Source organism: Littorina saxatilis, linkage group LG7, assembly GCF_037325665.1.
Source record: "Littorina saxatilis isolate snail1 linkage group LG7, US_GU_Lsax_2.0, whole genome shotgun sequence".
Taxonomy (NCBI): domain Eukaryota; kingdom Metazoa; phylum Mollusca; class Gastropoda; order Littorinimorpha; family Littorinidae; genus Littorina; species Littorina saxatilis.
This window is the reverse complement of record NC_090251.1, coordinates 43,542,751-43,570,439: the sequence shown is the minus strand read 5'-3', so window position 1 is coordinate 43,570,439 and position 27,689 is coordinate 43,542,751. Positions and strand designations below refer to the sequence as shown.

Here is a 27,689-nt window from a genome sequence, read left to right as displayed (position 1 = left end):
GTCTATATGTTTTTTAAGCACGTTTTTATTTACAAAAACTGCCTCCATCACAAAGCAGTAAAAATGCAAATACATGTACAGTGGAACCCCCCTTTTAAGACCCCCCAGTTTAAGACTCCCTCCTTTTTAAGACCCTGTTTTCAAATATTTCCTGTTCATACCCTCTGTAAATTTACCCCCAGTTTAATTAAGACTCCCTCCTTTTTAAGACCCTGTTTTCAAATATTTCCTGTTGATAATCTCTGTAAATTTACCCCCAGTTTAAGTCTTCTTCCTTTTTAAGACCTGCGTTTCTCAAATTTTGGAAGGTCGTAAAAGCGGGTTCCTCTGTATGTGTTTGTCTGCTGTGATTTACAAATGGCATACAGTTTTAAAAGTCCCATAAAGTATTGTTTCAAGTAAAGTTTAGTGGTCTTGATGTTGTTGGTTTCAATGGCATTTTACACTTTTTTGTTGCAGGCGACCAGATTGAAGTGTTGACTCGCACCGACACACAGGATGACTGGTGGGAAGGCAAGATTGGGTGGCGCACTGGCATCTTTCCTGCTAACTATGTTAAACTTGTGTAACTGGTGATGTTGGTGTGTGTGTGTGTGTTATTCTATATTGAGAAATCTTGCTGAACAGATAGGTGAGAGCACTTGTATGTGTGTGTGTGTGTGTGTGTGTGTGTGTGTGTGTGTGTGTGTGTGTGTGTGTGTGTGTGTGTGTGTGTGTGTGTGTGTGTTAGTTGGTGGTGAGAACTCTTGCTGAACAGACAAGAGAGAGAGAGAATGTGTATGTGTGTGTGTGTGTGTGTGTGTGTGTGTGTGCATGTGTGTGTGTTGTGTGTGTGTGTTATTTGATATTGAGAAATCTTGCTGAACAGACAGGAGAGAGTATGCGGGTGTGTGTGTATGTGTGTGTGTGTGTGTGTTTGTGCATGTGTGCATATCATGCACACATGTACATTGTCACAAATTAATGTACAGATCTCAGGTATATTGCTCAGCAACAAGAAAGCTATGCAACTTTAACGTTACAAAGTTACTGGTCTTTCCATTTCAAAAAGTCAGCATATTTCAATAGGGTTGATTGGGTCCATGGTTTTGTCATATAAATAGTTCTGATTGCCAAAATTAACATATATATGAAAAACTTAAAGTAGATGTATGATCTCTGTGTGTATCTATACAGTGTAAGTTGTTACAAATCGCTGCTCAGGGTTTATAAAATCTTAAAATATGATGCCGCGTATGTTTGTCCGTCTTTCTGTCAGATCATGCATCCATGTGCCCGGTTTTTTTACTCACATGCGAAGCAAAAGTGAGTCTATGTACTCACCCGAGTCGTCCGTCCGTCCGGACGTCCGGAAAACTTTAACGTTGGATATTTCTTGGACACTATTCAGTCTATCAGTACCAAATTTGGCAAGATGGTGTATGATGACAAGGCCCCAAAAAACATACATAGCATCTTGACCTTGCTTCAAGGTCAAAGTCGCAGGGGCCATAAATGTTGCCTAAAAACCAGCTATTTTTCACATTTTTCCCATTTTCTCTGAAGTTTTTGAGATTGAATACCTCACCTATATATGATATATAGGGCAAAGTAAGCCCCATCTTTTGATACCAGTTTGGTTTACCTTGCTTCAAGGTCAAGGTCACAGGAGCTCTTCAAAGTTGGATTGTATACATATTTTGAAGTGACCTTGACCCTGAACTATGGAAGATAACTGTTTCAAACTTAAAAATTATGTGGGGCACATGTTATGCTTTCATCATGAGACACATTTGGTCACATATGATCAAGGTCAAGGTCACTTTGACCCTTATGAAATGTGACCAAAATAAGGTAGTGAACCACTAAAAGTGACCATATCTCATGGTAGAAAGAGCCAATAAGCACCATTGTACTTCCTATGTCTTGAATTAACAGCTTTGACCTTGGATGACCTTGACCTTGGGTCAAGGTCACATGTATTTTGGTAGGAAAAATGTGTAAAGCATGTGAGTCGTATGGGCTTTGCCCTTCTTGTTTCTGATTGTATGTAGGTAAGCGCTCTGACAAGCATACTGCTGATCTTATTTTGCTATCGGTTTTTTACGCACGCAATAGCCTAGTGGTAAAGACGCTGCATGCCTCCCATGCAGGAGGTTGGGTTTTCGAATCCCGGCTGCTTCTGGTGGGTTAAGGGTAGAGATTTTTCTGATCTCCCTGGTTTATGTGCAGACCTGCTAGTCCCCTTTTCCCCTTTGTGTGCATGTACACGCAAGCACAAGACCAAGTACGCAGGGAAAAGATCCGGTAATCCTTGTCAGAGTTCGTTGGGTTATAGAAACTCGAAAATATTATGCATGCATCCCCCAAAATCGGCATGTGACAGCTTAAATGGCAGGGTAAAAATGGTCATACTCATAAAAACCCACTCGCACAAAACACGAGTGTACGTAGGAGTTTCAGCACAGGAAATTATATCTGTTTCTCTTTAAAAATACTTTTTTTTTCACGTAAATGGTCACGTCAGCCATCACAGATCTGCCTTGATATTAAGAGTTAATCCTTCCACTTGGGCACATACTCAAAAGCAACAAGGGTAAACGTTTTAAATTAATTGCACAGATTAACAAAGGCAGACCTGGGAACCCATACGATTTTGCCATATTTTGTACGCTTGATTGTCTAAAATACGATCAGTACGGTCGGTGGAAAATAAATAAGACGAGAAATATTTTTAAGACTGGTTTTTTTTCTGCTTCTTTGAATGATTAAAATAACTGTATAACTCTGCATTTGATCAATGATTACAGCTTTTGTCATGACAGATTAAAAGAAGCATTTATTTTAAATGTTGGTAAAACATAGGCGTGGGAAGCATGTTTGAATCATCGATGTTCAAATTAATGTTGTGTGGAGTACACTCATTTTTTCGAAAATACACCAAGTTTGTTGTAGAATACTCAAAATGCAAAACAGGGGTTCCGAGATCTGCAAAGGTGTCAGTTACATAACAACTTCAAAAACAAAATTCACACTCTGTCCAGAAAGCAGCTAGGTGTAGATTTTTGGTATGTGCCAAAGTGGAGGAAAACTCATATTTTCAATGTAAAACCTGGGACTGATTTGTTATGGTGTCCATCGTTTACCTCCCAAGAAGTAAGGTACGCTATTATTACTAAGCTCTTTGGCCGCTTATCTTAACATGGTTCTCTGTCAAAAAAGTTTATTTTCAGCTAAATGCATTCTGAAATGCCAATTAAGTGCTGAAATGCTGTTAGTCTGTTTCATGTGATTTTAAATATAATTTTTTTTTATTCAGCTACATGTATTCTTAAATGACAATTAAGGGCTGAAATGCTGTTAGTCTGTTACATGTTGTTTTACCATGTCAATTAAGGCATTGTGATGGTATTTTTAAATGCTATTATCATATATGGTTGGATGTTGATGTACAGGTAAATTGTTGATATTGGTTTGTTATTGTTATGAAATAGTACTCTTATGTCTAATAACTGTTGTTCCATCTGTGCATTAATGTCTACCATAATCAGAGCTTATATTTTTGTCACAGTCAGTGGCTTTTTTTTATAATCAAAAACACAGCTGCAATGTAAGAGAACAAATCCCCTTTACAGATTTGTATATCGTGCCTATTTGGGTGAATTTTGAAATAATGCGGTTTCTGGCTCTATCCACTTCACCTGAGTAATCAGTGAGTCATACATCTAGTATAATGAGCAGTGTTCGTCAGTATGGACGTCCAGCGGATCGTCGGTGAACAAAACCCAACATTGATATTTTTCTCTCAGGTGTTTTTGAAGCTACCGAGCTGTAAAACTTTTTACATTTCTAGGGTTTAATTATGATGACCTCTAGACATGACCCAAGTCTGGCTGACCTTCAGCAAAGTTGAAGGCAACAGTGGGGTTAAGTTTTGGTCAAAAACATTTGCTTCGTTTCTGATGCCAGATCTTTGATACTTCACATACTTCCAGGGTTTAACGACCTCAACATGTAAGTCTGCCTGTTCCTGGTCATATTTCAAAGTCACAGAGGGATTGATCTTGGCCTGGTCAATCAGTAGCATGAAGGAATTCTGATTGTCTTGAATGGTTATGATGCTGCAGCAGCATTTATTATTGTACTGATTCATATTAGGCCTAAAAAAAAAATAGGTGTGGTTACGGTAACCCGACCTACCCTTTTTTTGGGGGCCGACCCTATAACTTTTTATTACATTTGTCAAAAAAAAAAACCACAAAAACAAGAAAACGAGTGCAGAAAACGCAATGAAAGCGAAAGCGCCAGAGTCGCACACTTATTTCCCTGTCAAGTAGGTTTAATTTGTACACATTAGAAAAAAAAATTTTTTAAAAAAAAGTGATTGCCTACCTTTCTAGCCTATTTTTTTGGGCTATGTTACCTTAACCACACCTATTTTTTTTGGCTGTTACCTTAACCACACCTATTTTTTTTGGCTATGTAACCGTAACCACACCTATTTTTTTTGTCGGCCTTACTTAAAATGAAGGTGAGTCGTATGAGCATTTGGTTTTCCTGTTACTTCTTGAAGAGCCTAGACCTCAGCTTTCTCTGGATTAATGTTAGATTTCATGTCTAGTTGCACCTTTTCTTCCACTCCCACACACACACACTCTGACATTCTTCATTCTCACTTTTTGTTGCCTCTAATACCAGACTTGTTTACCAGAGTTTTTATTAATAAAAGCAAAAGCATTGAATAAAAAAGCTAAAACATATATCTTCTGTTTACCGATGAAAGAAAGTTGGTGCACTGTGTGTTATCTTTATTACGATCTTATGTCTATAAAAGATATCTGAATTACACATGCGATTGCATGCAACAAACATACAGCAAAATACAATATGCCAAACACAGGAGATTAAACAATCACATTTTGATTTGGGTGAGCTTATTATTGTCGACTGATTCTGCAGACCTCAAAACTTCTACAGATGTCCACAGTGGTGCTATGGAAACCAGTTGGAAATTATTTGCAGTTGCAGTGTTACTATTTGAATTTCAAGTTTTGAAACATTAGCATACAGCGCAACTGCCAAAACAGAACAATTTTGAAACCTGATCTTGACCTAATTACTGTTTGAATTTTGAGTTTTGAAACATGTATATTATATAAACTGCCAAAGCAGAGAACATTTTCTAAACCTGATCTTGACCTAATTCTTTAATAACTGTTTCTTTGAAACTGAATACAAAATCAAATCGCACAAAAACTGCTGTCGTCTCTGCAAGCATCTTCATCAATTTACATCAAGGCTCACTCAATATTATATCAGCAAAATAAATAACTCACTGAAGTAAAACTCTGGTTTCTTTTTGGAAAAGGTGAAACAATGTAATGTACAATGCATATGGCACTTGGTCTCTAATAACTATATCTTGTGAAATCCACTCTTCTAAGGAACTACAATGGAATGCATGATTATCAACTTTCTGAAGCATGTATTCAAACCCAAAAAAGCTAGATTAAAGCTAATAATTCTCCACACAGCACCAGTTAGAGGGGAAATCATCATACTTAATCTGAGACAAAGCACAACACATTCTGTGTCTGCAATTTATGGGTCCCACTAGTCATGCGAATAGCGAAGGAGGAATTAAGAAAACATACCACATTACAAACATCCATAGTTCTATATAGTGACAAAGTGACAACATTTAATGAACAGTATAATTTCTGCAAGCAAACTAGAAAAGAATAAATGACCACAAATTTGAAAAGAGCATCTGCAAACTCATAATGCTTCTTTAAAATAATTTTATAAAACAATAGAAATTAATATAAACACAAGAATGAAGCATTCTGGTTAATTATACAGAGGAAAACCGTAGCAAAATATTCAAAAAATACATGCTTTTTATATGCACTTATATGCGCCTTCCAACAATAGCAAAAGTAATATAAGTAGGACACATCTATATCCATGTAATACTACATGTAGATTCATATTTTGAGCTTTTAAAATAGCACTGCAAAGTCTCGAATGACTTCACAGTACAACACACAATCATTGTTTCGATCATTTTCAATGTTCTGCCCCATATACAGTATTGTGTCCAGAATTTCAGGAAGCATCGATGATCTGGAGTAAATCTTCTACATGTAATACAAAAATAATCTGTAATTAAAATCAGTGCTTTATGACCAGTCACTAAAGCTGCTGTGATTATGAATGTACATGAAAATATAGAAGGGCAACACCCTATTTTTTCTGTCCTGTGACCTAAACCTGCAGAACACTATAACGTTCAAATTGCCCGAACAACACTTACATGGCACAATATAATGATCATCAACCTTAGCTGACCCTCTTCGTTATGGAGACGGAGGAAGCTAGCACCTTTCTTTCTTTCTTTCTTTATTTGGTGTTTAACGTCGTTTTCAACCGTTCAAGGTTATATCGCGACGGGGAAAGGGGGGAGATGGGATAGAGCCACTTGTTAATTGTTTCTTGTTCACAAAAGCACTAATCAAAAAAATTGCTCCAGGGGCTTGCAACGAAGCTAGCACCTAAGAATCGAATCTCCAACAAACAGAGATGACATCTTAACAACAAATCTATAGCGACAAAAGCAAAACAAAACAAATCTAGTAATAATTGATAAATCTTTCTTTTCTTTCTTTCTTTATTTGGTGTTTAAAGTCGTTTTCAACCACGAAGGTTATATCGCGACGGGGAAAGGGGGAGATGGGATAGAGCCACTTGTCAATTGTTTCTTGTTCACAAAAGCACTAATCAAAAATTTGCTCCAGGGGCTTGCAACGTAGTACAATGTATTACCTTACTGGGAGAATGCAAGTTTCCAGTACAAAGGACTTAACATTTCATACATACTGCTTGACTAAAATCTTTACAAAAATTGACTATATTCTATACAAGAAACACTTAACAAGGGTAAAAAGAGAAACAGAATCCGTTAGTCGCCTCTTACGACATGCTGGGGAGCATCGGGTAAATTCTTCCCCCTAACCCGCGGGGGGTATTGATAAATCAATATCAGCAAAAAGAATAATATGGATGTACTGTTGCATATAGCAGTTCAATATCATACATACCCATATGACATAGTTATCCACAGAAAAAGAAAGATAGGGAGCCTGCAGGTACTATGTATGTTCTACATATTAGAACTGTATCAAATCAAGAGACACAACCCTGAAGAATCGGACAAGCCGGGGTTGTATAGTTCCTCTCAGCAGTCAATAATAAAACTACACAACGAATGAGTGTGACTATAATAATTCTGATCTCACAGAACTCTTGTTAGATATACAGATACTTGTACAAGCTAGTGCTTTCCACAAGAACATAAGTGGCACACTTCCTCAGCTGCTATTAATTATAGCAACAGCTAATTGTAATTGGCACGTTGTCACATAATACATACAAATGCAAGGTATATTCCATTAAACCCCAGCACAAAACAACTATTTAGTTACAGTGGTACCTGTGATGAAAGGACACCCTTCAGACCAGCCAAACACGTTCTTACATTGCAAGTGGCCTGTCAAGACAGGTATATTTTGTTGAAGTTCAATTTTAATAGACGATGGGACAACAGAAAGTGTCCTTTCTTGGGAGGAGTCCTTTCACCAGAAGGGCCTTACATCGCAGGTATCACTGTACTTTTAACTACAACACTTTCTTTCTTTATTTGGTGTTTAACGTCGTTTTTAATCGCGACGGGGAAAGGGGGGGGATGGGATAGAGCCACTTGTTAATTGTTTCTTGTTCACAAAAGCACTAATCAAAAAATTGCTCCAGGGGCTTGCAACGTAGTACAATATATGACCTTACTGGGAGAATGCAAGTTTCCAGTACAAAGGACTAACATTTCTTACATACTGCTTGACTAAAATCTTTACAAAACATTGACTATATTCTATACAAGAAACACTTAACAAGGGTAAAAGGAGAAACAGAATCCGTTAGTCGCCTCTTACGACATGCTGGGGAGCATCGGGTAAATTCTTCCCCCTAACCCGCGGGGGGTTAACTATAACACCTATATGTTCATCCCACTATCATGCATACACACCTACAATGTAAGATACAGTAGGTTATGTTATGCTGCTAAGTACAATGTACAGCACAGTATTAGATAAATCTCTTCGTTTCAAGGAACAATCATGTGTACTAGCTGAAGGCCATTGCATACAGCAAACTAAAACATTACTGTGAAGCTGGCCTTCTGCGTAACAACCCTTGGACCAGCCAGTCCATCGAAATATCGAAAAAGCAGTACAGTGTACTATCGGTGTGTGTTGTGTGTTGTGTGTGTGTGCATGCATGTGTATAATGTTTCTATTTGCTTGCTTGTTAGTACAAGTGGCTTTGTTTTGTTGCATTCAAGTTGACAAAAGTGTGAAGAAAATGACTTCACATGCAACAATAGTCATTTGAGGATTCACATATCCCTCCTGCCTTTCCCTGGCCATTACAACAGGAACAATAAAACAAGAACACAGAGCAAACACCAACAATAACAACTGTTTAACCAACAGTGACATCTCGGAAAGAATTCAGCTGACGCATGTACAGCGCCGACTTGAACTTGTTGCTTAATCAGATAAAGCAGCGGTCTCTTCCAGAAGGTCTCTCTGCCTTTCTGGGCGTTTATTTTTCAATCCTTCTGCCTTCCCTGATCATGCAACAAGCAAATTCCTAACACCAATTAGGAACCCGAAGATTCCAGAAACACTTTGACAAGATTAGGCTGACTTTCTGCAAATCACTGTCACAAATTTGTTTTTTCTGAAAGTGTTTCAAGTTTTTGTTTGTTTATTGTTCATGTTTCTAATGGACAAGGAAAAAAACACCAGCAGCTGTGTTCAATGCTTCATGCACCATGGCTTGGGATCTTTTTTTTTTTTAGTACCAGAGGTCACCATGGTGACAATGAAGGTCATGTCAAGGTCACAAGCTGACAACAAGGTCCATCGATTCATGCAATCTGAAGGCAGTTTTTAAGTGGTTTCAAAACTGACAAAAACATTTATACTGTTTCGGCCTGGTAAGCATGTGATATTCTCAATGATTCGCAGTCAAAAAACTTTCCTTTTTCAAAACATTGCTTTTTTCAGCAAACGATAACTGTGAGTGAAAATGGCAGCTTTGTGCCGTACAATGTACTGCACGATGAAAATATCCTCATTCTTTCAAAGTTGTAGACAAGTAACTTCCTTTTTCATCAAATGAGAAGTCTAAATGAGTAAAAATGGCAATGATACGAGTAATATAATATAGAGCAAATATGAAAGTAGCCATGTGCTCCGAGTTTCTCTTCTTTCAACTTTCTCACACATCTCTCTGTGATATCCAACCCTCTCCATGCAAACCCTTCCTTGTTCTTTTCTTAACGCTCCTGCATGACAAAAAATATTGCAATACCTGAACTCAAAAGTCAAAAACAGGAATATGACACTCAGACACAGAACATTTATTTAATGTCTCACACACACACACACACACACAAACCCCACATACACACACATGCACACAGTTACTATTCATTTATTAAACTTCCTGCCCACATCCAGTGACATACAGAAACATGGACCAGCAATTCTTTATAAAGTGCGAGTATTGTCGACATATAGAATTATCTTGTCCACCCATTTGTATGTCCTTCAATTTTGGTGCCCATCCATCCTACTTTCATTCAGTCATCAAAATAAAAGAAACAAATATAAACAGAAACTATATATACTCAGCACTGTAATCCAAGACATCTACACAAAAATCAAGCAACCATAAACATCCAATCTCCTTATTTTACAAAAAAATCAACAATGAATTATGAAAAAACAATAATGAATTATGAAAAACCAATTATGAATTATGAAAAGCAATGTCCTGAGAAAAAGGAAAAGTCCAATCCTGTAACTGGTAGACCACCAAAAAGACAACACAGTATGCCGCTGACAATGTTGAAAAACAACCCTAAACAGTCAGTTCATGCTTCCTACATGTTACATAAGGTGTTTCAGGGCCTACCAGTCAACAACAAACCATACAAACAACATCAAACTCTTCAACCGGAAAACAAAAACGGGATAATCATCTCGTCAAACCACATGACAACAGCAATCTTCATCAATGAATCGGAATAATGTTTCGAGCCAGTTTTTCTCAAATGTCAACCAAATGTTCCGTTTAAGTCGAATAGGGGTTTCCTGTTGTTCTTTGGTCCGAATCCCAGCGTTCAGCATTTTACGTTGCACACAGATCAATAGCTTTGTTTATCGCTTGCTGAATTATTGAGCTTTTCACCTCAAAAACTGGTTTCCGTTTTCCCATTTTTATGTAAAAATTTCAATTAAAAAAAACCCACAAATAAACAAAAAGTATACAATGATTTTTGTGCACAATTTTGAATTTGGCATTACACGTGCACTGTGACACAGAAACAAATAGGAGACTCGAACAGGCCTTGAATGAATTTAATAAAAATGACAAAGACAGCAAAAATGGGAAAACCTGAGCATCCAGTTGCTCCAAGCCCAATAAATTTTGCATGGATTTTCCAGTGAGAATTTTTCACAGCTGCATCAACCCATGCAAACCAACATGGCCAGCAAAACAGCAAGGAAAGCACTTTTCTACACACATCCCCCTCAGTAAACTCCACTGGCATTAAACTGCTGAAGAGTGTGACCAACAGAGATGCGTGACTAAGAGAGTACTGTTTAGCATACACTTTCCCACTGTTTTTACAAGGCCATGTTTTGGCTTGGAGCCCAAGGTGCAAAATTTCTATCCCCCAGTTTTTCAGCCTGCAGTGCTTTCTACACAGCAGTCTGTTTTTATGGAGGTCAGAAATTTCAAGGGAACAAACCCTAAAGCTCTGTGTGCCAGATGCAATGCTGAAAAATAGGATTCCTTCCTAAGAAAACATTTCCTCTTCAACCGGCTTCTTCACCCAACCACACCCCAACTGCTGGAACTTCTTGATCATGGCGATTTTGGCGGCCTGAAAGTCAGCGACAGCCATCTTGTTCTGGTGGTAGGTGCGGGCATGAAGAAGATCCGGACGCCCGAAATGCTGGGCCACCTGCTTGAAGTTGTCGTACAGTGAGCGTTTGGCCAGGCGAGAGAACAGCTGCTTTTCCACTCTGTCGAATACAGTATTATTTGCATGAATTGCTCGTCATGGTACAGTCGAATCGGTCTATAGGGACCACCCCAGGTACCAACCAAAAGTTGTCCTGTATGTGTGTGTGAGTGAGTGTGTGTGTGTGTGGGTGTTAGTGTTAGTGTAAGTGTGTGCGTGCGTGTGTGCAAATGCGCATGTGTAACAAACAAACCCCAACCAACACCAAAGATTTTGTATTCTTAAAAGATTTCATGTTCTTACACTTCCTAAACTTAACACTAATATAAGACAACACAACAAACCAGCAAGAAAACCAGAAAGCAAAACTCACACAGTGTGGCAGTGCCCCAGGGTCCCGTCCAGTACCTCAGGCTTCGGGTCACCCAACGTCCAGTTGATACTGAAGGCTTTGGTTTTCTGTGTCTCTCTCAGCGGCTGACATGCCGTCACACGTCCCAGCCAGGGGTGGTTGAGGTGGAAACCGGACGGCAGAACCGTCTCCAGGGGTGGAGGATCACGTGCTAATCGACAGCAGACAGCCCGCGAGAGATGGCCGTGGTCATACAAAAATCCTGGAAACAGGGAGACGGATTGTAATGAACAAGCCACAGAGAAAACAGGTACTGTGGAACTCCCCTTTTAACCCCCCCCCCCCCCCTCCTCCTCCTAGCCCCTCAATCTAAGGCCCTGCTCTCTCCCCAGCCTCTTAATTTCAGCCCCCCCCCCCCCCCCTTCAATTTTTATCAAAGACACATTTCTGAATCCGCAAATATGATTAATTAGCTATTTTCATAAGAAGTCTGGCAGCTAAGATTCACATATTATCAAACAGATAAAACAGCATGGAAATGCATACCCCATATAACTGTCAGAAAACTTCGTTCAACTAACATTGGTGTTAACAGAATTTCGTTGTTGCTAAAAGCACATACTCTGCATGCATGCAGCTTTTCATAATTTGTCATCAATAATACACCCATCTCACTACTGACACAATATTCAACCTCTTTCAATTCACAAGGACAAAAATGAAAAACAAGTCGCGTAAGGCGAAATTACTACACTTAGTCAAGCTGTGAAACTCACAGAATGAAACTAAACGCACTGCATTTTTTCACAATGACCGTAGTCTGCCGCTCGTGCAAAAGGCAGTGAAATTAACGAGCCTGTTTAGCGCGGGGGTGGTTGCGCTGTGCTGCATAGCATGCTTTTCTGTACCTCTCTTCGTTTTAACTTTCTGAGCATGTTTTTAATCCAAACATATCTATATGTTTTTGGAATCAGGAACCGACAAGGAATACTATGAAATTGTTTCTAAATCGATTTTGGAAATTTAATTTGAATCATAATTTTTATATTTTCAATTTTGTTATTTTCAGAGCTTGTTTTTAATCTGAATATAACATATGTATATGTTTTTGGAATCAGAAAATGATGAAGAATAGGTTGAACGTAATTTTGGATCGTTTTATAAAAAAATAATTTTAATTACAATTTTCAGATTTTTAATGACCAAAGTCATTTATTAATTTTTAAGCCCCCAAGCGGAAATGCAATACCAAAGTCCGGCCTTTGTCAAAGATTGCTTTGCCAAAATTTCAATCAATTTTATTGAAAAATGAGGGTGTGCCACAACTTTTACAAAAAGCCGGATATGACGTCATCAAAGACATTTATCCAAAAAATGAAAAAAACGTCAGGGGATATCATACCCAGGAACTCTCATGTAAAATTTCATAAAGATCGGTCCAGTAGTTTACTCTTAATCGCTAGACACACACACACACACAGACAGACAGACACACACACACACACACCACGACCCTCGTCTCGATTCCCCCTCTATGTTAAAACATTTAGTCAAAACTTGACAAATGTAAATATGAAAACAATATTTAATCTTCTGCAATACAAACACAACAATCTCGTTACTCACCCAGGGTGAGAGAATCCAGATACACAGGCTCCACAAAATGTGAGAGTAGTGCCCCCTGCAGACCAAGAACGTTCCAGCGGCAGATTTTGTCGGTACAAGACATTGTACGAAGGCGTTCGCCTCTGACAACACCATCCCATGTCTGCATTGTCACTTCCTTTGTATCCACCGGAATTGTCCCTTCTCCTGTTGCCAGAACATACAGTGATAGGCCTTGTTAGTCTATGCTCCTCTGTATGAGCCTACTTTTGTCAAGTTTGGCATATGCAATGCTACAAACAATGCACCTGCTCTCTCATCTACAAACCAAAGTGAAATACTGCAACATTCTTATGCCCTTGCCAACTCAGGTATGCACAGTCGAGCACCCCACATATGCATGTGTGTAATTGTTTTAACCTTTAGCACTCCAGATTCCAGCCAGCATTACTTCCCCTGTAGCCACATTATTTTGCTTACCTAGCGTAAGAATAACACCCACTAACTTTCAACACTTACAACTTCTTTGAAGATGCACTAATAAGCATGAAACGTTGTGGTTGTGATGGGGTTATATTTAACATTAAAATATTTTTGTTTGCATGCATCAATTATTTTCTTAGCATAAATATAAATACAAAATGAAAAGGGGTTGTGTTGGCTAGTCCGTGGAATTTTGTGAAACTAACCAGTCTATGTCTGGTGAAACTCCTTTGATCAGGTAATCATGTTGACTATCCAACTTCCTGATCCTGGTATCTACATACATTGTAAATATATTTGTGGACCAGTGCATGTCATGGGACGATTTTTTTAATAGTTCGGTTAGCAACAACAAGCAGAGAAAAGCTTTGATCTCCACTAGATCCACAGGTCGCCATTTCCGAACACACACACTTTTTACGTCTTGTCACTGGCTTGCTTTGCGTTGAATTTGAGTCAGTTTCTACGCAGTGTCTCTTCGACAAGCAAGTCAAGCATTTGCTACGCAGTCAGATTATTGGTAATATTTGCTGGTCCTGTCATTTCACTAAACTGGACCAGCCACTGTTTGTATTCATCTGCACTTTTGTAAATTCCGTTTCGTAACTGTCACTTGACGAACTGTCATTTTCTTCACCGCGATACACAGTTCATTGCGAAGATCTTCCTCAGTAATTCGTTCCAATTCAGCATACGATTTGTTGTCAAGAAACAACTCAAAAGAAAGTTTCAAACTCATCATCCTCCATCTTGCTTGTCGAAGCGCTAAAGTACTTTATCGATGCAAAAACAAAAGCAGAAAACTTCAACGAAACCGACTCAAATGCAGCGCAGACGACACGACGAGATAACGGAAAGAAGTGAGTCTCGCTTTGGCTCAAGTGCCGTTAAAAATACAGTTATTCTCGTATGCAAATGCGAACAAGAAGTTCGTCATACGAACAAGCCTTGTGCTGGCGACGCTAATTGCTGCTGGCTGGCAAAGGGGGGGAAATGGTTGGGCGACGAAAATCGCCGCTGGCGTGCTAAAGGTTAAGGCACAAGTCAATTACTTTTTCAACTTTTCTCCTCTTAGGATTTTATTTTAGATCATTTTGGGGCTAGGCAATTGTAAGATTTGGTATTGTATGCGCAATTAAAAATTAAAACTTTAACAACAATGGAATCATTAACATGAAAACAGGTACACAGACAAGCAAAAAAACACAGACAAGCACACAAAAAACAGACAAACACTCCAACACACACACACTGACACACACACACAGAAAACAAACCTCCTTCCATCTTGGTACGCAGCAGGCCCTGTACGTTGGAGGTGAATGTGGGGCTGTGTTCTCTATTCTCAACACCAGCAAGCACTCCCGAGTTGGATGCCGCGTCCCTGTGACATCCCCATAATCATCAGCATCATCACTTCATCATAAAGATAATAACCAATGCACAACTATAACCAGCATCAGTCTATAAATCTAATCAACTGTCTTATATGTCAATCCATCATCCATCCGTCTGTCCTTACGCCCGTCCTCCAGCCATCCATCCAAAAACTGTCAATCCCTCTCATTCACCCACAACCCCCTCATCATCTTTCTTTATTTGGTGTTTAACGTCGTTTTCAACCACGAAGGTTATATCGCGACGGGGAAAGGGGGGGAGATGGGATAGAGCCACTTGTTAATTGCTTCTTGTTCACAAAAGCACTAATCAAAAAATTGCTCCAGGGGCTTGCAACGTAGTACAATATATTACCTTACTGGGAGAATGCAAGTTTCCAATACAAAGGACTTAACACTTCTTACATACTGCTTGACTAAAATCTTTACAAACATTGACTATATTCGCCTCTTACATGCTGGGGAGCATCGGGTAAATTCTTCCCCCTAACCTGCGGGGGGACCCCCTCATCATATAATATATCAAAGACGAAGGACCTTTTTTATTCATTTACTGATCTATCAGTCCATTCACCTGCTCAGCCAGCCATTCATCCATGAATCAAAATCTAAAAAAAGGTTAATGTCTAGTAACTGCCTGAATACTCAAGCAAAGAATCTACATCTGCATAGATCTACGAGGACTGGGTGGCCGAGTGGTAATGCACTTGCGCTCGGAAGCGAGAGGTTGCGAGTTCGACCCTGGGTCAGGGCGTTAGCAATTTTCTCCGCCCTTTTCTAACCTAGGTGGTGGGTTCAAGTGCTAGTCTTTCGGATGAGACGAAAAACCGAGGTCCCTTCGTGTACACTACATTGGGGTGTGCACGTTAAAGATCCCACGATTGACAAAAGGGTTTTTCCTGGCAAAATTGTATAGGCATAGATAAAAAAAATGTCCACCAAAATACCCGTGTGACTTGGAATAATAGGCCGTGAAAAGTAGGATATGCGCCGAAATGGCTGCGATTTGCTGCTCGATGTGAATGCGTGATGTATTGTGTAAAAAATTCCATCTCACACGGCATAAATAGATCCCTGCGCCTTGAGTCCGAGTCTGGAGATACGCGCGCGATATAAGACTTCATACTACATAACATAACATTTTGGGCCACTAACAGTCAGACCTACACAAAAAACACAAACACAATATTCTATACTGTTTTCTCACTCTTGATTTTAAAACATTCATAGTCTTGAAATGTCATTGTGTATTTAAAAAAAATAAAAATACATAAAAGTTCAACGAAATAACCCTTTGTTGTCTTCTGGCTCTTGATGTCATTTTTGTTGTATATCTGCTTTTTTAATTTTTTTTGTAATAAAACTTCAAATCAAACTTATCTATGTTGTACTGACCTGGGAGAAAATAGAGCTCCATCTCCACACGGTGCCGTGGAGATGTAAAGGTGAAAGGTTATGCCGGCCTTGACCCTCAGTTTGCCGCTGTTGCCTTTTTCGAACAGGTCATGGGGGGTGTTCGGATCATACGTCAGCAACTGCTGGTACAAAAACCTGTAACGCAAGACATTTTCGTGAAAACTTGACGATGTAATTTGTAGCTCAACACTTCAATAAATTCATGCCTTAAAAAGAAAGAAATGAAGCTTGAGTACAACAAAACTAAAAAACTTAAAATAGGCTCGACTTTTATTTTGCCCTTTTGTCTCTGCCATGACTTCAAATAAAACTTGAAAAATATTCAAAATGAATAAGAATAAAAAATAACACCCAAACACCAAAATGAAATAAATATTTCGGAGTGAAAACTCCTTCTTCAGTAATCATGTAATGGAATCAAAACAAACGATGACGTAAAAACAGAAAGGAAATTACGTAAGAATACAAATGACGTCATTCTAAAAATAGATAAAACACGTGCAAATTTGCTATTGTTCTCTCTCTCTCTCTCTCTCTCTCTCTCTCTCTCTCTCTCTCTCTCTCTCTCTCTAAAGTAAGCAGTAAAGGTAAAACGTCATATGTTTGCAAGCACATACACTTGAGCACACTCACTCCCACACGCACACACACACATACTTCCAGGTGTTGAATGCGATCCAGGGAGCTAACATGTTACAAGGCTGATAAGTTTATATTTTTTAAGTTTTAAAATATTCAAAATGATAAGATTTAGCTTTATCTCAAAGCATGTTATCATCACACAAAGTTTAGAAGACTTAACTCATTGTCTCCCAGGTACGGATATATCCGTACCCACTCATATGGCTCTATCTGACCAGGTACGGATATATCCGCTCAGAGGGTTAGCTTCAGTCGCTTCCTGTAATGTCGATCTAACGCCTGCATTCCAGCGTCTTGATATACAGTTACTACACAGTTACTACAATTCTGACTGAGGTGTGGTAGAAAGTGTTAACCTACTCACTCACGACTAAGTGCAACATTTCAATGCAGATTGCACGTCGTTTTGATGCCATGTTCATATTGACACTTCTGATTATAGGAACTGATTATCACTCTTGTCAGTCAAATGCCATCTCCTACCTCATGAAACCTCTCCTGGTGATGATTTCGGCGTGGGAATCGTTGACTGTGTTTCCCTCCAGGCTCAGCTTGTCTCCAGTTATACAGCGGTTACCTGCACAAGACAGTTATAAACAATGTTAGCTCAGAGTATTGTGTACAGTGGAACCCATATTATAAGACCTCCAAAAAGCTGAAAAAAATCAGGTCTTAAAAAGGAGGGAGTCTTAAAATGAGGGTAAATTTACAGAGGTTATGAACAGAAAATTTGAAAAACCAAGGTTTAAGGAGAAAGTCTTAAATTGGGGGGGGGGGGGGGGGGGGTCTAAAAAGGGGGACACCTGCAATGTAAGGACACCCTGGGCTGCTCCCAGGGATGTCCCTTCATCCCAGGCACCATGGTATTTGTATCTTCATCTTCTTCAATCATTTAGCGGCCACAATCGTCTTATCGATTATTCTGACGCTTTTTTGTGCATCCTGGATATTCTTGTGTTTCTGCAATCCACCGAACTCGGACATGGATTACAGGATCTTTTCCGTGCGTACTTGGTCTTGTGCTTGCATCTACACCATTCCCTTGAAAAGAAAAAAAGGTGAGCAAAAACAATCCTACCTGTCCCAATGCTGATGACCACCCCCACATCGTCCACCCCACGCTGCATCACCAGTCCCGCGATGACCTTTCTGCCTGCAAGGTTTTCTGGGATAGAGGCAATGAGGGAGTTGAAGGTCTGGTGGGTCAAGGCCGCAACCTTGTCAAAGTGGGTCATGTTCTCTGGAGCAATGTCAACCTGAAAAGAGGGAGAACAGTACATGACTTCAAATTGGGAACCTGGTGTAAAAATGATATCAGCAGAAATTGAAGTAATGCCTGTGGATTAAAAAACAAAACAAACAAAAACCTTTGGCTCTGCAACAAAAAGGGTCAGGTTCTTGGTAATAAGGATTGTAAGTGTAAAACTAAACGGAAAGACACCCTTATCCCATACTTCTTCTTCTTCTTCTGCGTTCGTGGGCTGAAACTCCCACGTACACTCGTGTTTTTTGCACGAGTGGAATTTTACGTGTATGACCGTTTTTTATCCTGCCATTAAGGCAGCCATACGCCGCTTTCGGAGGAAGCATGCTGGATATTTTCGTGTTTCTATAACCCACCGAACTCTGACATGGATTACAGGATCTTTTCCGTGCGCACTTGGTCTTGTGCTTGCGTGTGCACACGAAGGGGGATAAGCCACTAAGCAGGTCTGCACATAAGTTGACCTGGGAGATCGGAAAAATCTCCACTCTTAACCCACCAGGCGGCCGCGACCGGGATTCGAACCCTCGACCTTCCGATTAAGAGGCCGACGTCTTACCACCCCGCCACAGCGCCCGTCATCCCATACAAAAGTCTGGACAACATCTGAGGGGCTTTACATGATGATCTACACACGGAGGAAGGTATCTCTAACACACCAAAGAGTACTATGCTCTTATTCCACGTAAAAGCCTAGACAATATATATGTGTGGTGCTTTATATTATGCTTTACACAAGGAGGAAGATATCTTGAACACACTAAAGAGTAATACTCTCTTATCCCACGTAAAAGCCCGGACAATATCTGTGGTGCTTTACACGATTCTTTTCACAAGAAGGAAGATATCTCTAATAACATACAGAAGAGGTAGGAGTGGCAGCGGAGTACTGCCCCTCAGCGATAAGAGTCCTCAGTGCAACGTCAGCGGCTTCTTTGCGACCATCCTTCTTGTTGTGACAAGTGACACCGGGAAACTGACGACTGCCCACCTTAGCTGCCATCACAAACCTGCAGACAGTGTTTACTCTGTGAGCACATCGTACAGTGAAACCTTTACTTCTTCAAGTTTCAGCATACAATATATATATATTATATTCAAACTGACATCAGCTGACAACTCACTGTCTTAGGAATCAAGGTAATTAAAAAATGATATTAATTGGTTTCTTCTTCTTCTTGGCGTTCGCAGAGGTTACACAATCAGTCCAGCACTGGTGATAAATGTTGTCGTTTTCTCCAACTCCTGTCGACTGCCGTATAGTTTGGTCTGCAAGGGAGTTGGTGACGGCCACACTTCTTTTCGTTCCTCATCTAGTAAGGGACATCGCTGTAAGATGTGTTCCGCTGTTTGGTCTTCTTGACCGCAGGCACAGGTTGGTGATGGCGCCAGCTTGAACTTTCGGTTCATGTGAGCATTGAGCCTGTTGTGGCCAGTACGCAGCCTGATGAGGTTGACTTGCTGCTCTCTGGACATTGTGTGGTAGTCATCTCTGTTTGTCCTTGGCCTCATCAATGCCTTGATGATTGTCTTCTGCTCACTAAAGCTGACACTGTTTTCAGGTTGGTCTTCCACGGCTCCTTCTTTCGCCAGCTCATCTGCCCTTTCATTTCCTGGTATCCCACAGTGTGCTGGTATCCACTGGAGGACAACTCTTCTGGTTTGTCTGACCATCTGTAATGCTTTGGCCAGCTGTGGGAGTTTGTCGTTCTCTAGGGCCTGAAGGACTGAAAGGGCGTCCGAGAGGAAGACAACTTGGTAGCAAGGGTCTGCGGAGTCCTGAACCAAGGAGGCGGCCTGCATGAGAGCTTCTGCTTCTGCTTTATAGTTTGTGCAGTGTTTGCCAGTGGCAACGCTGGATGTAGCTGTATGTCCCCCAGGGAACTGGATGAGAATGCCTGCACCTCCATTGAGCACGGCGTTAGTTGCTGATCCATCGGTGTATACATGGATCCACGCCTCTTTTGGGTACTGTTCGTCGATCAGGGCTAAGGTGAGTGCCTGTCGGGCTGTGTCATTCTGATCTTCTCCTGAGGTAACATGTGGAACACTGGTGCAGATCTGGATGCCTGGTTTCTCTGTTGCCTTGGGGGTTTCCTCTTCTTCTTGAGTCAGAGGTAGAGTGTTCTGTGGGAGGACTTCCCTGTACTGTCGAGAAAGTCTCTTGCTCTCGTGTACAAAACTGCTCCGTTTGAGCCGGTTCTTGGTGAGGTTGCTCAGTCTGTGCTTCATGGGGTGGTCGGGTAGGCACTTGAGCTTCTCGGCCTGTACCATAGTCTTGGCTTCTCTTCTCTGACAGAGGGGTTGGATGGTGGTAAGCTTCTCCATTTCCTTGATGGGCGTGGATTTCATTGCACCAGTGATGAGTCGGAGGGCCTGGTTTTGCACACGGTCAAGGGTCTGCAGGTTTGTCTTGGCTGAGGTTGACCACGCTGTGGAGTCGTACTATATTAATTGGTTTAAACAATGTTTATTCATATTTACATATTCAGAAAATGTACATCGACATAGGGTGAAGACAACAATGATATTAATTAAACACAGCTTTTCCATTGCACACAAAAAACGCAATCAAAATTTCACATGCAGAATCCTAAATGTACACTAAAGATGACATCACATTAAATTTGTTTACCTACCCTCTGGACAAATACCAATGGCTGTTATACGATATATACTATTATAGCAAAATAAATTCTTGCTGTTATTTTTTTTTTCTTGGTAAGTGTCCTGCATTTGAAAAATCCCATTATCTGAGAAGCATCCCCCACATTTGTGTGTACTGATACACTGCCATAAAATGTCCTCTGTATGGAGTTTTAACACACTCAGCTGCCTCAATAAAGATACAGTGGAACCCCCCTTATAAGACCTCCCCCCCAAAAAAAATCAGGTCTAATAAAGGAAGGAATCTTAATGGGAGTTAATTTACAGAAGTTATGAACTTCTTCTTCTTCTTCTTCGTGGGCTGAAACTCCCACTTACACTCGTGGTTTTTTTTTTGTGCACGAGTGGAATTTTACGTGTATGACCGTTTTTTTACCCCGCCATTTAGGCAGCCATACGCCGTTTTCGGAGGAAGCATGCTGGGTATTTTCGTGTTTCTATAACCCACCGAACTCTGACATGGATTACAGGATCTTTTTCGTGCGCACTTGGTCTTGTGCTTGCGTGTACACATGGGGGTGTTCGGACACCGAGGAGAGTCTGCACACAAAGTTGACTCTGAGAAATAAATCTCTCGCCGAACGTGGGGACGAACTCACGCTGACAGCGGCCAACTGGATACAAATCCAGCGCGCTACCGACTGAGCTACATCCCCGCCCAAGTTATGAACAAAACGTCCCGAAAAACAAGGTCTAAAGCTAGGGGGTCTTAAAAAGGGGGTTCCATGGTACCAAAAATACTGCCAGCAATGCCTTCTGCAGGGAGCTGTTTATACACACTCTGATGCCCCAATAAAGATACCCCTCAAAAAACAAAACAAAATGATAAAACCAACTCACACAGGGCGATGGGAGGGCCCTCTTTGATGAACCACCTCAATAATGGCCTGCATACGCCGTGACTGGGCATACTCCATCAAGGCACTGATGGGGTTCTTGTTCAGAGCTGCAAAGCTCTCCGACGTAATCTTCAGGGTCGAGTTGTCTCCGGCAGACATGGAGGAAGCACCTGCTGCGTTCAACAGTGGCAAGCTGTGGGATCGTGGGATACCAGTTTCCATGGAAACCGGGCCAGAATAGTGAAGGCTGCTGCTTTCTGTTGGGCCTATGCCGCCTAGCCAAAGGAGATAGGTCAATGTTAGCTTAACCGTCTTTAACCTTTTTTTCACCATTCAGTACGTTCGTGAGCAGCTATGTACACGTACACACATAAATGCAAAAACACATCTGTATATGTTACAGTAAATTCATCAAACCAGTCAATTTGTAAATTTACTGTAATTTTCAGTAAATTTGTAAAGTTACTATTTCACTCAGTAAATTTACAAATTTACTGAAATTTGGGGATTCATTTTTGACAAATCTACTGGATGGTGAAGGACAATTTCAGTAAATGTGAGCTGAACAAGACTTGTGAAGATTTAACAGCTTGTGCGAGTTCAGTGTGAGTTCTGCTCAGTATAGTTTCAGTAAATGTGAGCTGAACAAGACTTGTGAAGATTTGACAGCTTGTGTGAGTTCTGCTCAGTACATGCGGTGACAAGTAAATTAATAGTTTAGTCCACACTGAGCTGCCAAGGAAGACAAGGATGGCTTGCCCAAGCAACATGGAAAATCGATTCACAGAGGAACTTTTCAAAATTAAATATGCAGGCAAATGCTATAATTTGTTTGGAAAGGCAGAATACTCAAAGATGCTACAAGACGTGAAAACTGCAGCTGTGTCCAAAGAGTCAAAAAATCAACATGACTATCATATTCTGAGACAGTAAGTACCATTTTATTTTCTTGCGTGCGTGTGTTTGTGTGTGTGCTCTCTAACACCCCTCCACCTTCTCTTTATCTCTGTTTGTGTCAGTTATTCCAATTCTCTCTCCATTCTGTCTATCTCTGTCTGTGTCTGTCTCTCTCTCCCTCTCCCTCTGTGTGTATGTGTGTGTGTGTAACTGCAGCTGTGTGTGTGTGTTCATCTTTCTCTGTTTGTGTCAGTTATTCTAATTCTCTCTCCATTCTGTCTATCTCTGTCTGTGTCTGTCTCTCTCTCCCTCTCCCTCTGTGTGTATGTGTGTGTGTGTAACTGCAGCTGTGTGTATGTGTGTTCATCTTTCTCTGTTTGTGTCAGTTATTCTAATTCTTTCTCCATTTGAGTGTACTTTTGTTTTCTGTTGTCACAGGTATGAAGTTCTTCAGTGTGGACCGGTCGAAAAACTTATCAAGAAAAGAGAGCATTCAGAGGAAACCCCGATGTACTTCGTTACAATTGAAGAAACATTTGACGTCCTCCGAGCTTCACACATCGCGACTGGGCATGGAGGTCGGGACCGCATGATGAAGGAGATCAAGAAAAAATATGCCAACATCAGCGTGCAAGCCATTGAACTATTCAAGTCCCTGTGCCTGGAATGCCAAAAGAAGAGAACGAGACCCAAAACAACAGGCGTAGTCGTTCGGCCAATACTCACCAAAGACTTTTTTTGTCGAGGTCAGGTGGATTTAGTCGACATGCAGTCAATGAGTTGCAACGGCTACAAATGGATTATGGTCTACCAAGATCATCTAACAAAATTTTGTGTCTTGCGCGCCATCAGAAGCAAACGCCCAACAGAAGTTGCCAGCCAGCTTTTGGACATTTTTCTTTTGCTTGGCGCTCCAGTCATACTGCAAAGTGATAATGGAACCGAGTTCACGGCAAATGTTATTTCAGAACTGACGGAGTTCTGGCCTTCATTAAAGATGGTCCATGGCAAGCCCCGTTACCCCCAAAGCCAAGGATCAGTTGAGGGGGCAAATGGTGACATTAAAGACATGCTTGTTGCTTGGCTCGCAGACAACAAGAGCCAAGACTGGGTCGCGGGTATCAAATTCGTTCAATTCCACAAGAATTCTGCCTACCATTCAGGAACAAGAAGGGCAAAGCCCATACGACTCACATGCTTGACCTTGACCTTTACATGACAAACCTAGCAATGACATCATACACTAAGAACTGCTTTACACATTTTTCCTACCAAAATACATGTGACCTCAAGGTCAAGGTCATCCAAGGTCATGCAACACAAAGCTGTTAATTCAAGACATAGGAAGTACAATGGTGCTTATTGGCTCTTTCTACCATGAGATAATGGTCACTTTTAGTGGTTCACTACCTTATTTTGGTCACATTTCATAAGGGTCAAAGTGACCTTGACCTTGATCATATGTGACCAAATGTGTCTCATGATGAAAGCATAACATGTGCCCCACATAATTTTAAAGTTTGAAACAGTTATCTTCCATAGTTCAGGGTCAAGGTCACTTCAAAATATGTATACAATCCAACTTTGAAGAGCTCCTGTGACCTTGACCTTGAAGCAAGGTAAACCAAACTGGTATCAAAAGATGGGGCTTACTTTGCCCTATATATCATATATAGGTGAGGTATTGAATCTCAAAAACTTCAGAGAAAATGGGAAAAATGTGAAAAATAGCTGTTTTTTAGACAACATTTCTGGCCCCTGCGACCTTGACCTTGAAGCAAGGTCAAGATGCTATGTATGTTTTTGGGGGCCTTGTCATCATACACCATCTTGCCAAATTTGGTACTGATAGACTGAATAGTGTCCAAGAAATATCCAACGTTAAAGTTTTCCGGACGGACGGACGGACGTCCGGACGTCCGGACGGACGGACGGACGGACGACTCGGGTGAGTACATAGACTCACTTTTGCTTCGCATGTGAGTCAATAAAGCGGTCACCATACTCGGCCTTGTTTGGAAACGAAGCTCGCGTCGGACTGACATCATCTACCCTGCCACGAGAAATCCTGGACAATCTTGAGTCAGAGGATGATTTGGGAAGACTGGATTTGCCTCAGCCAGCTTCCAGAGCTGCATCATCAGTTGTTGCAGACAACTCTACAACTGACGCAAACTTGACTTCAGCTGAACCGTCTGCCTCTGCTGACGCCACCCTGACTTCAGCTGAACCGTCTGCCTTGTCAACTGACACCACCCTGACTTCAGCTGAACCGTCTGCCTCTGCTGACGCCACCCTGACTTCAGCTGAACCGTCTGCCTCTGCTGACGCCACCCTTATTTCAGCTGACCCAACCACCACAACAGCTGATCCACTTCAAACCTCCGATGCATCAATGTTGACTGCGCATGTTGAGAGGGTTACAAGGGCTCGAAAAGAAGCATTCTCCGGCCAGTTATCTCAGGCAGAGAGAATGGTAAAAAGAAGTAGAGTGGACTTCAAATGCGGTGAAGTGGGAGACAATGTGGCAGTGCCCGTGCCAATGGTCGATCGTGGCAGAGGTGATGCCAGAAATATTTTAGGTGTCATTTTAAACAGAGACATTTCAACTGACATTTATACTGTAGCAGTGAAGGCCGGGGTTTTAAAAGTGCGGTATTCACGAAACCAATTTGATTTGTGCCCTCAAAGACTGCTCTCCATGAGAGATGTGAATCTTGACAAACACGTATCTCTTCGCTCTGCTATTATAGCAGAGTCAGCATCAGGGGGCCAAGGTTTTACCAAATGCAATTGTGCTGGTGGGCCAAGAAAGTGCCAAACGAACAAATGTTCCTGCTACAAAGCAAAACTAAAATGCAATTCAAAATGCCATGGAAGCCTCACTTGCCGCAACAAATGATTTTTTTTATGGAATGAGTGTGCCAATGGTCTGTTCTTTTAATTCAATACAATGATGTTTTGTGAATAAATTCTTCTCTCCCATCAAAAAATGTGTGTGTGTGTGTGTGTGTTGTGTGTGTGTGTGTATGGCATAAGGCTTACAATGTTTCAGTAAATTTGTAAATTTCCTGGGTGTCAAACTCAGTAAATTTGTAAATTTCCTGAATTTTTCAGTAAATTTGTAAATTTACTGAGTGAAATAGTAACTTTACAAATTTACTCAAAATTTCAGTAAATTTACAAATTGACTGGTTTGATGAATTTACTGTAACATATACATCCTTACACACACTTGTTTTCTCTCTCAAACACACACACACACACACACACAGTGACACACTTTTTTTGTCTCTCATTAACAGTAACACACACACACACAAACAAACACTCTGTCACACACAAACACTCATGGTTTTTCACTCTGAACAAAAAAGATCCATTAATTTCCTTTCAAATGAATCTAAACTGTATCTCAGACTCTTACCAAAGCTGTGTGCCGAAAGCCCTGTCTTACTCATCTGTTGCTCGATGACATCCACTGGGGCATGAGGCCTGAAACAGTTGATATATTTTTTGTTCAATAATTTGGGTAACAATATGAACAAAGGATTTAAAGTGGATAATCCAGACGGTAGCAGCCTCTAGCTAATAGAACCCCCTGTATAAGATCTCCCCCTTCCATCTGTGTGTGTGTGTGTGTGTGTTTGTCAGTGTGTGTGTGCGTGTGTGTGTGCGTGCGTTTGTGTGTGTGTATGTCAGTGTGTGTGTGTGTGTGTGTGTGTATGCGTGCGTTTGTACGTCAGTGTGTGTATGTGAATGTGTGCAGGTGTGTGTGCGTTGCATGTGTGTGTGAGTGTCAGTATGACTATGAGTGCAAGTTCATGTCAATTTCATTTGCAGTAAAATAGATAACTGTCACAGAGTTTATACACTAGGTCTGAACACTGAAACAGGTTACAAAGTAAAACTGGAGTGCTCAAAAACAAAACCACTAACCTGAAGACAAGCGTTAGTCCTTCCCCAGTGAACCTCTGCAGCGATGTCGGCATGGAAACAAACTGTATCGGCTGGCTCTGTGATGACATCAGGCCTTGCGATGGTGAGGGCATCTGTGAAAACGGAGCTCTTGGTAGGCCCTGTAAACTCATCAACCCCCCAGCTCCAGTCGGTGGCCGTGTCTGTGCAGACGGCAACACCTGGTGGTAAGAAGGTGGCTGAAAAGTTGGGCCTGCGTCACTTGCAGGCTCGGCTTTCGGTGAGACTGCACTCAAAGGTTTCCAGTCTAGCTCTCCCACTTCCACAGTGCGAAGGCCTCCTGTTGTCTCCCCCTTTCCATCTTGGTCTGCAACTGATGTTGTCACCCGCAATGACTGATGCGAAGATGGTGAGAAAGACGATGGAGGGGGTGGGGGTTGCATGGACCGTGCTTCAATGTCCCTCACATCATGCGTGCCAAAAACAGTATGAGCACGTTCTCTTCTAACAGCCAAAAACGTTTCAGCATCTGTCAAAGCCAGTAAGCCTCGGCCACTTCCTCTACCCCACCCTTTTCCTGTTGAACTTTTCTGTGCGTGTGTGCTACTGTTCAGAGCCCCACCATCACTAGGACCAAAATCTGGATAGCTTGCTAATAGTTCCTGTGGTGTTGGGGGTTTGCCTTGTTTAGGTAGTGAGGGCGGCAGCGCTGCTCGTGCACCTGGAGAACGCTTTCCAAGGTGAGAAGTATCTCCACTCTGTTCATAGGATGGCCGCTCTTGTTCATAACATGGGTCGGATTCGAATCTCTCTTGAGCTAACACCTTGCCGCTGTCCGTCAAGCTGCAAAGATGGCCTGAAACTTGCACATGCTGAGCGCAGGCTTGCAACAGATGTCTGATCTCCTCTTCTGTCATTTCCAGTACCTCTGCAAGCTTGGACACTGACATGCTCTGCCCTGGCTCCGTGCTGATCCTGAAGATGACCTCTTCCTCCGCAGGGATCCCCCTCTCCGCTTCGTCCATTTCCTCGTCATACTGGCACGGCATGTCTGTGAACATGAGATCCCCCATCATGTCTTGATACCTGGCCATGTTTGGATCCACATCATCGCCTCCCTCTTCAAAGTAGT

At 41.3% G+C, this 27,689-nt stretch overlaps 2 protein-coding genes across 4 annotated transcripts in view; one reads left to right on the top strand and one right to left on the bottom strand.

Annotated features, from left to right (window-relative positions):
- The window catches only part of LOC138971533 (SH3 domain-containing YSC84-like protein 1), a 36,221-nt gene extending 31,480 nt beyond the window's left edge, over nt 1–4,741 (top strand). For all 3 annotated transcript variants that reach the window (XM_070344278.1, XM_070344279.1, XM_070344276.1), the window contains one exon: nt 460–4,741. In XM_070344278.1, the coding sequence (XP_070200379.1) occupies nt 460–569 (110 nt within the window). In that variant the 3' untranslated portion in view covers nt 570–4,741. The remainder of the gene's footprint in view (nt 1–459) is intronic.
- The window catches only part of LOC138971532 (double-stranded RNA-specific adenosine deaminase-like), a 27,110-nt gene continuing 4,100 nt past the window's right edge, over nt 4,680–27,689 (bottom strand). The window contains exons 3-13 of the mRNA XM_070344275.1: nt 26,579–27,689; nt 26,067–26,134; nt 21,744–22,017; nt 19,099–19,246; nt 18,051–18,228; nt 17,456–17,549; nt 16,310–16,465; nt 14,795–14,901; nt 13,056–13,241; nt 11,451–11,691; nt 4,680–11,138 (exon numbers count right to left, since the gene is read on the bottom strand). The exon at nt 26,579–27,689 is cut by the window's right edge and continues 316 nt beyond it. Coding sequence (XP_070200376.1) covers nt 10,910–11,138; nt 11,451–11,691; nt 13,056–13,241; nt 14,795–14,901; nt 16,310–16,465; nt 17,456–17,549; nt 18,051–18,228; nt 19,099–19,246; nt 21,744–22,017; nt 26,067–26,134; nt 26,579–27,689 — 2,792 coding nt within the window. The 3' untranslated portion in view covers nt 4,680–10,909. The remainder of the gene's footprint in view (nt 11,139–11,450; nt 11,692–13,055; nt 13,242–14,794; nt 14,902–16,309; nt 16,466–17,455; nt 17,550–18,050; nt 18,229–19,098; nt 19,247–21,743; nt 22,018–26,066; nt 26,135–26,578) is intronic.